At 36.8% G+C, this 13,711-nt stretch overlaps 1 protein-coding gene across 1 annotated transcript; it reads right to left on the bottom strand.

The window, feature by feature from the left end:
• Positions 1-743: 743 nt before the first annotated feature.
• On the bottom strand, positions 744-1,713 carry LOC134665211 (fork head domain transcription factor slp2). The gene has a single exon (XM_063522087.1). It carries the CDS (start codon positions 1,633-1,635, stop codon positions 940-942), a length of 696 nt encoding a protein of 231 aa, XP_063378157.1. The 5' UTR covers positions 1,636-1,713; the 3' UTR covers positions 744-939.
• Between the last annotated feature and the right edge of the window lie 11,998 nt (positions 1,714-13,711).

Raw genomic sequence — 13,711 nt, 5'->3', positions numbered from 1 at the left:
TAGTCAGGCGTGGCTCTCTCCGCGATTTCGTCGCTTTGCTACAAGAAGTACATCTGTTCAACACCAATTTTGGTGGCTAGCCATAAGCCGCGCGTGACGCTGTCGCCACCTAGCCGCCATATCTGTCCTGATCGTAACAGACGCGCTTTGTTAGAGAGTGAATCTTCTGTACCTTTTACTATTATTTATTCTGTGATATAGGTGTGCAGTGTGCAGTTATCGTCAAGGGAACATTTCTTATATTTAAATACTTATGAATATTATTTATTTTGATAAGTTGCCTGCTGACTTATCATGACATTCAATCAACTATGACATAGTTGATTGAATATCTATACTATAGAGACTACAATCCTAGTAAAAATTAGAGGAACGCAAAAAAAAGTTTAATTGCTAATTTTGAAATTACTTTAGGTGCTGTAGTCCAGTAATTATTAATTAACACTATGGACCGTGTTGTCTGAAAATAAAAGCATTTTATTTTATTTATTTATTTATTAAACCTTCTTTTTAGTAGGTAGGTACACTAACTTTGTCCCTGAGTATATCGCTACTGTAGAATTGTATAGTCAATATACCTACTAAAATCAGTTCACGATTTAAAGTTCTAAAGTTCTAAGATCTTATTCAAAGATTTCAAAATAATATTTAAAAAGGTACCTACGAATTGTAATAATAAATTAAAATGTTGTGCCAACCATCTATCACAAAACCAATAGGAATATTCTAATTAAACACACGTATAAGCATTCTGCTCACATTTATTGCGCCCATAACTTAATCAAGCCTCTTAACATTAATTTAAATTCGTTAAATATAATCTTACGTTAATAATAAATAGCGACACTTCTTTACTGTACACCTATCACAGTTTGAATCCACCACGTCAGTCCTGTGCCGTTGCTAGAGATAGCATGAGGGTATCTCTCCAAGGCTCTATCAGCTGTGCTTCACTAGTTGAGGGTCTGGATCGTCGGGAGGATTACCTGAAGCCAATCCTTGGATTCGCCTGTAGAGTTGGTGATATGGACTAGGCGGAGGTGGCGGAAGCCTCAATAAAGGGCTCGGCAAAGCGTACCGACCGTACACCGACAGCAGAGGCGGGTACAGCCCCACCAGCGACGCATAAGGATTCCCGAACATGGGATGCAACATTGCTCCTCTTTTAAATGCAGCTAGTCTTGACCTGGATGCGGCCGTAGACCGTCTTCTCAATTTTCCAGTGGTTCCTCCGATAAAGACATCATCCGAAGACGGGTCCAACATCCAATAGTTTCCTTTACCGGGATCGTCGTAGTGCCGCGGCACTTTAACAAAACATTTATTCAAACTTAAATTATGTCTTATGGAATTCTGCCAACCTTGTTTGTTTTCTTTGTAATAGGGGAAGTTCTTCATTATATACTCGTAGATTCCATTTAGGGTGAGCCTTTTTTCTGGACTGCTTCGTATTGCCATCATTATGAGTGCATTGTAACTGTAGGCTGGCTTTTCGTTTTTCTTCTCGTTCGTTGAAGAGCTAGGAGGCGGTGTTTCCGTGCCGGTGACATCTAGCTCGGTGTCGGAGGGCGAAGGGGACCGGGACGAGGCTTCGGGCAGCAGGTCCCGGATCGCGAAGCTGTGCGGAGGTGTCATGGTGCGGCATCGCGGGCCGCTCGCTCCCGACTAAGGAACGAAGCGCGACTGGTCTGAGAAGCCCCGCCTTCTAACTACGCCCAGCCAAAACCCCACCTTTACGTAACCCGTGAATGCTTCATAAATTACTAACTTACATATGCAACCGAGTTGAGCTTTACTGCCATAACAATACAGAACATTAAGGTGTGACGGAGAATTGTTGAAGTTGGTTTGTTGTTTAAATGGAGCTAAGAACGAGGGTGCAGGGTTAAAGTTAACACTATCTGCCACGGTGTGTAAACACTTTTAATAATTTTTCACGCATAGTTTGTGGGTTTATTTAAAGACTGGTTTGGTTTAATGAATGTTTGGGTCGTTAATGTAATTATTAATTGTATTGTATTATTAATGTCTGAGCATCTGTTGCATGGACAATGTGTTATACCTAGGCTTGTGGAAATTGACAAATTACTTATGCTGATTAATTGTGTTAATATATATATACATACCTTCCTAAAAATACACCTTTAAATGACAATATATATTTTAATAGGTACGAGTACTATTATTGTTATTTTGAAACACGTTTCTCTATGGTACCTGTTTATACTATCGGTATATAATTATCTTTATACATAAGTACATATATAAGAACCGTAACTATATTTTTGATCGTACCTGAAATATTTGTAGACAATAACAAATTTGTTACATATTAATGTTATGCGTATTACCGTAATAATACTTAATGATTAATATGAAATGATTCTAGTTTTGGACACTTGTTAACACACTTAGGTAAGTGTTCAAAACTATAATCATTTCATATTGGTTTCATTGATTAAACATTATTTTATATTATTATAATTGTAGGTATACGTAGGACACTCGATAAGTTTTGAGATACAGAAAAACTATTCAAGATATTAACACTATTTATATTTCATTTTTTCAAAATACTCTCTTTCATTCTATATTCAAAGTTCCATTCATCTAAACCAACTTTGAAAACATTTTTGCCAGTCTTGATCCGATAGGGCAGAAATCGCAACTTCATCAGTTTGTTAGAGCAAACGCGGGATCTAACGACAACAGAGCTTCCTCACTTCAAGATATTGATGTAGGATTATATTAACGCTCCCCGAATTGACCGCTAGGATCTTCTCTATGTCCTTGTATGCTATTCGTGGATCTTCTCGCACCAACATTTCAGTAGTCCACACGTTTTCATCAGTTACTGCTGTTTGCGGGCGACCACTTCGGTGGTCATCTTTGAGGCTGGTTTTACCCCTTTTAAATTCGTTGAACCATCTAAAAACTGTTGCCCGTGAAGGAGCAGAATCTCCTAACGCTAACTGCAATCGTTGCAAACACAATTGTTCAGATAAACCAAATTTAAAATCATAAAATATCATAGCACGCAAATGTTCGCGGTTAAGCTCCATCGTTTCAAAGAAAAAACGCGGGAACCGTTTTTGAAAAATTACTGCAATATATTCATTTTTTAAATTGGAGCGAATCGGCAACTTGTGTTCTATTTTTAAATAAATTTGCTTTTTAAAAACATAATTCAGGTGCGTTCCATTTTCGAATTTCGAGCATCTCAAAACTTATCGAGTGACCTACGTACCTACAGATATTTGCAGTGCATGCACACTCTGTCCTTCATCAGTGATCAACCAATAAAGTCACAAAAAAACGCACTTTCTGAGATTAGCGAAGCGCCGGAATATTTGGTATGTACCTATTCGCTGTCTTTTTTAGGATTCGGTAGTCAATAGGGAATCCTTATATGTACATACATAGTATAACTACCTATGTAAGTGTCTTTTCTTCCATCTGTAGGTAGCTGAAACTAAGCATAAGACATTCTCCCAAAGTGGTATGTGAAATAAAATGTAGAAAATACAATGTGTTAACAATCCTCCCGGAATATCCACACGTAAGTATATATTTTATAAGGAATTAAGTCTTAAGTGATACATAATTGTACAGTGTTTCGTTGGTAGCTTCTTTGGTATCGGAATCGTATGAAGGTACGGAACCCTCGTGGTGGTTGTCGGATAGGCTCAGCCTGTTTATATGACACAATTTTCTGGCCAGACTATACATCTACATGTATACGTGAACATAGGTATATATTGTGCTTGACAAAATTTTGCCAATATTGCACGAAGCTCTAGATGGCTTGTTTTGTTCGCTCTTTTGTTTCGGAAGGTAGCAAGTGCTTGAATGGGCGGCGCCCCCACACCACGCCCATCCGAGTACAACTGCCTTCATATTTGGTAACTATATTTGAAAACAGTGCTGAAAAGATTTGCCTTTATACCATTCCAGTGACTAAGTAAATTGGAACTTTAAATTGAAATTGTTGTTGGGCTATTAATGAGGCTGAGCATTCCTAATTTTGAATGGCTTATTATTAACCGGGCAACTAAAATATTAAACAGGAACCTTTTTAATATTTTAGTTGCATTTAGCATTGGGCATATAATAATTTAACTTGGCTGTGCATTAATATTTTAGCGCCAAAAAATATATATTAGCCTCAAATATAAGCATCATATTATTAAAAAAACTGGCAGTAAAATCAAGCCACCCAAAAAAATTATAGGGAACTAAAAGTGATAGGTTGGCGACTAAAATAATAAATTGGCAAATAATATTATAAAGCGATCATAACATTTAGTTGTCATCTAGTTGTTCACACCTAAGTAATCAACTATAGTCATAACTGAGCATGTCCTTTCAGCTAGGTAGTATTTTAACACGAAAGCAGTTAAATTCAATTAATATTGGTCACTTTTTACACAAAACACCTCAAATTAATTTACCAATACGTAATGGTCAGTATATAGGTACTTATAGTCGAAATTTCTAATCATGGAACGCCTAATGGACCATTAGATCTTAAAATTTTTAATTACCAATATCAATAGTTACCACTGTGTTATGCTAGAGTCAACAGATAGGTGCGACGACGAGTAAAGCGAGGAGGAGTGTGATACCGTGTAATGACCAAACAAAATATTTTAAAAGAACTTCATTTTTGAATTAATAGATAGCCGTTTTCTTTTTAAAATGTGCTTCATAAATGGTCTCCAATATAATAATTCAGTTGCCAAATTAATACTTGGTATCTGCCTAAAAATAATCAAAAGCTGTAACGGCATTCAAATATAACTCATATTAATATATTTTTTAATACAGTTGCTCAAAAAGTGCTACTTTACGTAGCTGTTTAACGTGCGGAAAGTTGGTTATCTCGAACTAGTGCTTTTTACTTTTCCAATTTTTTTAAATTTATACTTGTTCCAATTCACGACTACTTATTGATGAGTGTTAATATTAGTTTCCTTTAAACGTCGTAATCAGCATAAAAACCTACCGTTAATGTAAGAATACGAAAAATATTACATATTTCATATTTAATTACTTACCTCTTTATCATTATAACACGTTTGTTTTTTAATATTCAATATTGAAAATTCCGTTCTTAATAAGTTGACTGAATGGAACGGAATAGCTGCCAAACTCCCATAGATATAATATACTTAAAGACGACGTCTAACCGAGCTGTCACTGTTAGCACTTTTGTTTAGTGTACGATTAACAATGTTTTTCTTATTTTTTCGCAACTGTATTAAAAAACGTCGTTCGATACACGTGCGGAAATGTCATTCTTCACTCGTCCCGAGTCTTGCCACTCGCCTGCGGCTCGTGGCAAGATATCTCGGTACTCGTGAAGTAATGACATACCTTCCGCACTAGCATCGAAATGTACTATTAAGGCTCCGTTTTTGTTGCCAAACTATTAATTTTAGTACTCATTTCTATTTTTTTAAACTACCCAAATTCGATTAATTAGTTGACCGGTTAAATACGTGCCATTTTGAATTATGAGTACTTCACCTAACGATTTCGATGAAATTTGCTATATGGGGATTTTCGGGGGCGATAAATCGATCTAGCTATTAGGTCTTATCTCTGGGAAAACGCGCTATTTTGAGTTTTTATATGTTTTCCGAGCAAAGTTCGGTCTCCTATAGAGTCTGTTCGGAAAAAGAAGAGTCGTGAAATGTATTGTGCCCCATACATTCCACGATTCTTCTTCTCTTTCCGCACAGACTCTAAATGTGACATTCGGATGTCATCTACAGCTGCATTACTGTCACATATTTTATCAAGAACATTGGCAGATAGGTACAGGTACAGTCGCCATCAGATATATCAGAGCGGCCAAGGTGTTCACAATATCTGAACACACTCTAACGCCCTGACAATAGAGGCGTGTTCAGATATTTGTGAGCACCTTGGCCGCTCCGATAAATCTGATGGCGACTGTACAGCGGCAATACGTTATACCTTTTACAGAATGAATGCCTATTATAATATACGTATAGTATGCACTCTAGGTGGATGCAGGAGACGGTCATGAAACGGGCCGGGTGGGGGTTCAGACCACGGCGCGTGTTTACGCACGATTGGGCCAATTGATGGCGGAGCGTAGGTGCTCCATGCATTCGGAGAACAGAGGACAGTGCTGGAAAAAGCTTATATTTTTGTTTAACGTCTGTATATCAAAAACTGTAAACTCATCTTTAGAATAAATTTAAGCGGGGGGGGGGGGGGGGGTATGTAGTATTATAAAGTTTAAAGTACCGGCAAACAAATATCAATGTCAAAAGGCTTGTCAAATCGTATTTCCACTCACTGTTCTTTATTTTATAATTTAACAATTGAATTTTAGAAATTTAGGTATACATTAAAACCAATCCTTACAGGCAGAACAATTCGTACGGAACAAATATAAATTGAGACAGCATTGGATTTAGGCATAGCTAAACTTCGCTAGCCACAAACACTAAAAAAGTATCTTCAACAGACATATAGTATACTATGTAAAGAAAATCAGCAGGCCTCTCCTTTCTTATTGACAGCATTCTGGATTTCTTGATACTCTTATAATGTTTCATCAACAGGCCAAGCTGTCACAAGAAAGCAAATAAAATTCATTTTCCAACGCCCACCAAGAATAATGTTGATTTTTTGAAAGATTGAAAGATCTTGACGCGACTTTATTGTTAAGAGAATAAGAACGCGTCAAGGTCATTTTGAACACCTCGCCCGCTTAGCAACTATTGCTGATGATTGTACAATCATATTTTTATATATTAATTTTTATATCTATTCTGCATCATAAATCTCAGACACGTTTTAGTTTGTAGGCACCCTAGCCGTACGTCAGCCCGCGGCGTCGGCTATGTTGCGTCGCAGCGCGCAAATATTTGACAACTGCTAGTGCTGCGCTCAGCAGAACTCTGACACTGCCTACTGGCCTGTTCTTCCCATTGCTTTCCGAGCCCAGCTTCTCGGACGCGCCACGATAATTGTGATTTTAGGTTACGCATAAATATCACTAATCGGGAGGTCAGGCCCGTTCCGAGGGCGCACAGTGAACGATAAAAATAACCCGGAAGAAACCCTACTAAAATGAGTGATGTCGTGCTTGTTTTAACTTTCACATCATACCTACTTACCCTGTGTTTTACAATTCTGTCTGGAATGTCTAGAATGAATCAATGAGGAATACAGTACCTATACCTAGTTTAGAACCGGTACTTATTACAAATTTAAAAAACAGTTCTTTACGCAGAACGCTCCAATGAATATTATCCACAACGCCTAAGATGTCTAGACATGGTCTTGTTCAAACCGCAGATAACAAGATAATTTCAAATTAAGTTTTATATGCCGCTCTATATCAACGTAAAACATTTTTAATAAAAAAAGTTTAGTCTGTACCTTAAAGCATTTTCTGCCATTTTACGAACTCCCAGGCTCAAAGTTACTAACGACCTCTGCAAACGGGAACTACAAACAAATCCAGCAACAAAATCACGCGCACACCGCGAACAGAGCGAATGAAAACCGTTAAAAAGCGAGGGACCTCGTTACTGTTTCGTAAATACCAAGTAAATAAATAAATACGACTGCCGCGCGTGCTTTCACTAGATTTAAGCAATTACCGTACCGAGACAAGTTCTACAGTAGGTTAGATTTGTAAACTGCGTGCCAATAGATCAAAAAGTAGCATAATATACATAGGTAACTATAATTAAGATAAAAGGACTTTACCAGTAGACGAAGCAACTGACAACACTGTTGCGTCACTTGCGTCAGCGAAATTAAGATATCACGACTGATGTTAGTTTTTTGTAATATTTTAGCTCATTGGCTTGATTGGTTTTTTTAATATTTTGCGACAACTTTTTATGACATTACAGTCATTATAAGCGACTCACCTTACCGCTCTCGAATTGTGATGCTTCTCATTCCTTGAAAAAAATGTAGGTACTTACATAACGTCAATGTGTTTTATAAAAACAGTAAATACTCAACGCACACTGTGGCTTGTTCACTTGAAAACTGTTCACTGCGTTTCGCTTACCCGCGCTCGGCTTCGCCATATTGGTAGAGTTGTCAAAATGCTCACTTCACTATTGTTTCGTCATGTAACATTATTATTCATATTTTATGTTGTAATAATTTTGCACATGCACTTGGCAGTATGTTACACGAAAGACGTATGTTACGGTGTATTTAATGTACCAAAAAGTAAATAATTATGAAAATGTGACTTCCTTACTCAAATCCATACAGTGGAGTCAATCGAATTCCTGTTCTCTCCTTTCTCACATAAATCTTACACAAGATTTAAAAAACCAGCAATTCGTGTAATATTTTGGTATATTTCCCAAATCAAACTCAGTCGGCGAAATGAGAACTTGACTAAAATTTATAGGGATAACTTAGGTAGGTATATGCATACATAAGTAGAGCTTGTATCTAGAGTGTGTGTCTGTGTGTGTATTAGGCCCCATACATTCCATGACTCTTCTCTTTCCGAACAGTCTTTATAAACGTCCTGAATTTTATTTTATTTCTTCTTCTTTCATATACTATATCAAACTCCCGAAAGACGGACATATACTTAAGTACTTAGGTTGGCATGACAAATGTGTCGGTGATAGTAAGTTACACGTCCCTGTTTTACCATGATCCAGTGAGAGACAGTGACTCTTGCCCAAAGTAATAGGCCGTTTGACTATGAAATCAAACCTCAGAACAACTAATATTTTTCTTTTAGTGTCAGCCTTCACACATCAGCAACACTATATTTCGTAAACTCATAATTTTCAAAATAAGTACTTAACTAGAGTCGGACCAAAAAAAGCCTGCAGTGGATTTGATAGCCCACGCAGTGAAAGTGTTATTTTAAACGTCAAATTTCTATAAAATTTCTATGAAATAGGTATTCTTGGTCTGACTCTAACACCAATATACAATTGTATGAATCCCTACTACCTAAGTTGAAATAACTTATCTCAGATTGATTAAATGTATTTTCCATGGCTGGATAAATAATTATCGTAATTCAATACTGTATAGATAGAGCACCTACCCACTTTGTTTATATGAGCGAAGCCATAGAAATGAGATGGGTCAACAAGAGACAAACAAGATGAAGCCGAGTATACAATCGGCAACGAATAAACGAGCTTTTTGAAAAATATTATTAAAAGACACAAAAACTTACATTCCCAATAGTTTAAACTGATTTACCAATTAGTAAACAAAAATGCATAGGTGCACTGATTTTAAATGACTTTGGGTTCAAAGAAACGATCTAACTAATCAAACCCTTAGTTATTGTTATTCCTATCTTGAACACATTTTATGCACATTATTTAATTTGAACTCGTAGTGAATCAGTAGACATGAGTCCTTCAACCGACACACCATGCCCGGCGTGCGTACACGCACATTACCCAAATGCCCACCCCTCGACTTATGCGCGCTGCGCGCCGCGGGAGCTCTCGACACGTTGCACATCTATAATGAACCAAATATTTGCCTAAACCCATTCGTGTACTGATTGCAGGTTAATAGAGGGCTGGCATAGGAGGGAGCTTAACGCGCCGACAAGTTCATTATGTTATGATTCAATCGTTCGAATTTTAAAAATTGATGAATCGTATTGCAAACTCGAGTCTATAAATCGCTCCGGCAAGCCGTCGCGATTTAACTTACATACTTTCGTTTGCAATATTCAACTTACGCCCCATGTTGCACAATGTACTATTTTTTCGTATTTAATATTTTTTTCATCACACTCGCTCGCTCAGTAAATATGGACTTGCACGCAGGTTTACCAGGAGTAATAGAAAAAGCATTTTCCCTATGTAGTAATGAAGTTTCTAGTACCATAATTAACAGTTTTTTGTCTTTATACTTCATTTTTGTATGGCAAGTGTGATGAAACTGATGAAAAACATTGTGTGTAACTCGGGGCGTAATAATATTGCAAACTCAAGTCTATAAATCGCTCCAGCAAGCCGTCGCGATTTAACTTACTTTCGTTTGCAATATTTAACTTACGCCCCATGTTGCACAATGTACTATATATATAATTATATATGTTAGTTTGTAAGGTAAATATGTAGGAACCTACTATGTGCATTAGTTGCCTGAAAATAAATTGATAAATAAATAAATTGATATTGATATGCTTTTGACGCGTAGTCCACACGTTGTGCGCACGCCGCACGTGTCGTCGTCACGTTGAGATATGGGTATTTCTATTCGGGGCGAGACAATGCATACCATTCAATTCCAACTAACACCAAGCAACTTGTCCAATTGTACGTATGTTGTGAAGACCATAACAATCCATCAAGCATGTCTCGGTTCGTCCGCCACCATTACCTACAGTTGCTTCTCGTACCCTGCTACATTTTGTTGGAATTATTATACAAGCAATATAACTGAAGATCCGTGAGCCATAGCCTTTAATAAAAAAGGGCTGGTTACCGCAAAAAACTCGTTTTAATATTTATGAGCAGCTTTGTATTAATTTTGTTGAATTACTTTAGAGGAAGGCAGTAACAAATCTTGTTTATAGCCATTAGCTGGATCAACTATATTAGAAATTAGATCAAATAAAATAAACCTGCAAGAACTGCCCAACTCATAAAAAGTCCGATAAAGACGGCGAGGTTTACTGTTATACGTGGTTATACTATACAAACGAAATATTGTATCCACGTAACCTATAAAGGGTATGCCGACATCTGGAGATCTGCAGCGATCAATTATCACCATTGTCACAAATCGACAATTCTTTCTTAACCGTGTCGTCGCACCATATTGAGACATTCGTTACTGTATAAAAGACCCACACACCTATAAAACACCTACGCGCCATAATAAACTTTAAGTTCAAAATTTAGAGTCCACTTTTTTTTCTGCCGTCGCCGTTGACAGGTGCGTTCGGAAACCAAGCCTCCCACTGCTTGCCAACAATGCGTCACAAAACGAGCGGCCCATTCAACCTCACGTGTCACGAACGACTTAATTAAATCTACGGAGATGTAGGCAGATGATTCGTCATTGTATACCTCAGGGGACTTGTTTGGTAACATGTACAGACTATGCCCTGGGAAAGTAGAGGGCTAAGCTTCTCACGTGCAGGGTAGAAAGTCACAATAATTATAATTCTTCTTCGAAGTCTGATACACCATGTCTATTGTGTAGGTATGACGCTTAGTAAGTATTTTATATCATGGTGGTAGATCTTCATATTCATATTTAGCTAGAATAAATTGTATTTCGAAAGATTATTTGTTATGCAAGACCTGTAGAATTATTGTCGAGCAAGAGAGCAAGCTAAGCTAATTGAAAAAGTAGAATTCTAAGCTTGCCCTTACCGAATAAATACCTAATAAGCACCCAATATGTAGAACATACCTATAATAATATACATAGTGTATAAATAGCAATGAACATTTCATGTTTAATGTGCAAGTAAATAACAACATTACACCTCCGGTAATACAGTGGTGCTACTAAGATTAATTTGCTGACCATTCTTTTTGCTTGGAAAACGTTAGGTACACCAACCTATTTTACAAATATTCGCTAACTATAGCCACTAAATATAGCATAATTAATTATATTTATGTATTTCATCGGATTTCATTTTGATAATTAGCGGACAAAATTATTTCCAAATAACGTCACGTTTGTCGTGACGTTTTTTGTTAAACATCGGCCTACATTCCGCACGCTTTCTCTAATCCTCTTTCTCAAATGGCCTTTTCGCAAATCCGTCACAATCGGACAATCAAAGGGCGCAACTAACAAAACCGAGCAATCGTTAGTGTACTTGGAACACAATTCGGACCCCCCGCTAGCAAAGCCGATCGAGTTGGCGAAAAAGAAACGCGTTAGAAAAACAGGACACGAGGCAACGACAGATGGGCCTGAAAAAATACTGACCATGATCAAAAGCTTTACTTAAATTGTATTGAACTGCTTGTTAACAATATTTATATGCTGTGGTAAAGTTAAATTACGCACATCGACACCGACTGTGAGTGAGGTATAAACACGGTATAAGACCTTTTAAATAGGTATAAGTAGAATGTTATGTACGTATATAGGTAAGAAAACCGACATTTTCGCGAATATTTCGATTTTTGACAAAGTTAATTGCGTTCGGCGCTCGTGGTTACAAACTTGGACGATTCATTGGGCCAACATCATAAATAAGTCTGCAAAAAATCAGAACTACCGGATTTGACGCAAAAGAGCCAGTTACAAAATTCGACAAAGTTACTGGATTAACGTCTTTTAATTGAAAAACCTTTTTTAACAATCAGTAAATATTACCTACTTATGAATGTGAAGAAATTAATGATCGTATTAGAGTCATTATTGTTACATATTTGCCGTAACTTATTTTTAAAATGAGTTTTTCAATTAAAGTCACATCAAAATTGTTTACCTTATTTCTAATGCTAAAAAAACGAATGGCAATAGTTTAGCCATTTGTAGTCATTAACAACATAGACAAATACATGTTCTAAATTTTTTAACTACGTACTGCGAAGGCGTGATTCTCCTAAATCCTTCAACATGTCACGTTATTGTAAAGTACATAAGTAATAGTATAACGTTATTGTTAATGTTTGTGGCATTATTTGTAACTTCGCTTACGTTATGCCAGTTACAACAAAGAAATCAAGAGAATGCTCGAGCGTCATCTGCTGCTGGCTTACAAATACATAAATAGATTTAAAATTAACAATCCTAACTTAGGATTGAACGCATGCATATCTCATTTTGTTATTGAAAGGCGCTATATCTAGCGATTTAGTTAGGATTCCTAACTTGAAAAAGATATCTTTATAGGTACAGTACAATAGTTGTACCTACATAACCGTGAAAGCTATAAAAAGAGGAAAAATCGAATAAATAAAAGAATAATCCAGGTGGCTCGAAAAACAAAAAGTACTTTTCAGTTTATATAACACTTCTACCGATGGAGTGATCGGTTGAATTAATTTGTTGATTACAACAATGTACGGCTTCAACAACAATGGGGCCACCCAATGGAATTTTACTAACCCCACATTCTTTAACAATACAAGTAAAATAACTAACATTAACACAGATGCTCAATTGAGCGTTCACAAGTTTCCTATTGTCTATGGCTGAAAATATTTTTCATTGTTTAGAAAATCTTTTTGAAAGTTTTGGAAGCGCTCTCAAGGCACTTGTGGGGAACAATGGAGGCATGAAAGGAGTTTCGAACCGGAAGATCCGGTGGGGGGAAGTGCTCGAGCGACACGAGTGGCAATCCAGCATCGCGACAATATTAATCAATATTTCAACAACATTATAGCCGAGCGCTCGGCTACTCAAGACGACAGCTACTTACGATTTTGCTTACTATGCCTATTTTCTTTGTTTCTTTCTTGGGTGAAATCCAAAGCAGCACAAACTTTACGAATAGTAAATGAAATTATACTTAATTAGGATTTTATGCTGTAGGTAAACCTCGAAACTGTGACAGCATAATTTCAAGTTTTGCCTTGTGAAAGCTTAAAGCGCCTTAGACGAGTTACAGTTTTTCAAAACCCACATAGAGTTAGACCAAGAAAAGTCATAGAGATTTTGACTGCACACGCAGTGCAAGTGTTATTTATAAATACTTACGTCTAAATGAAGAAGTTTAACGTTTAAAATA

The sequence above is a fragment of the Cydia fagiglandana genome, chromosome 1 (assembly GCF_963556715.1).
Source record: "Cydia fagiglandana chromosome 1, ilCydFagi1.1, whole genome shotgun sequence".
In the NCBI taxonomy this organism is placed as follows: Eukaryota; Metazoa; Arthropoda; class Insecta; order Lepidoptera; family Tortricidae; genus Cydia; species Cydia fagiglandana.
Note: the sequence above shows the minus strand (reverse complement) of the source record. Positions and strands in the feature narration are given on the sequence as shown.

What these genes read in the sequence shown, in the direction of transcription:
- LOC134665211 (XM_063522087.1), bottom strand. Translation starts at nt 1,635, where the DNA reads ATGACACCTCCGCACAGCTTCGCGATCCGGGACCTGCTGCCCGAAGCC.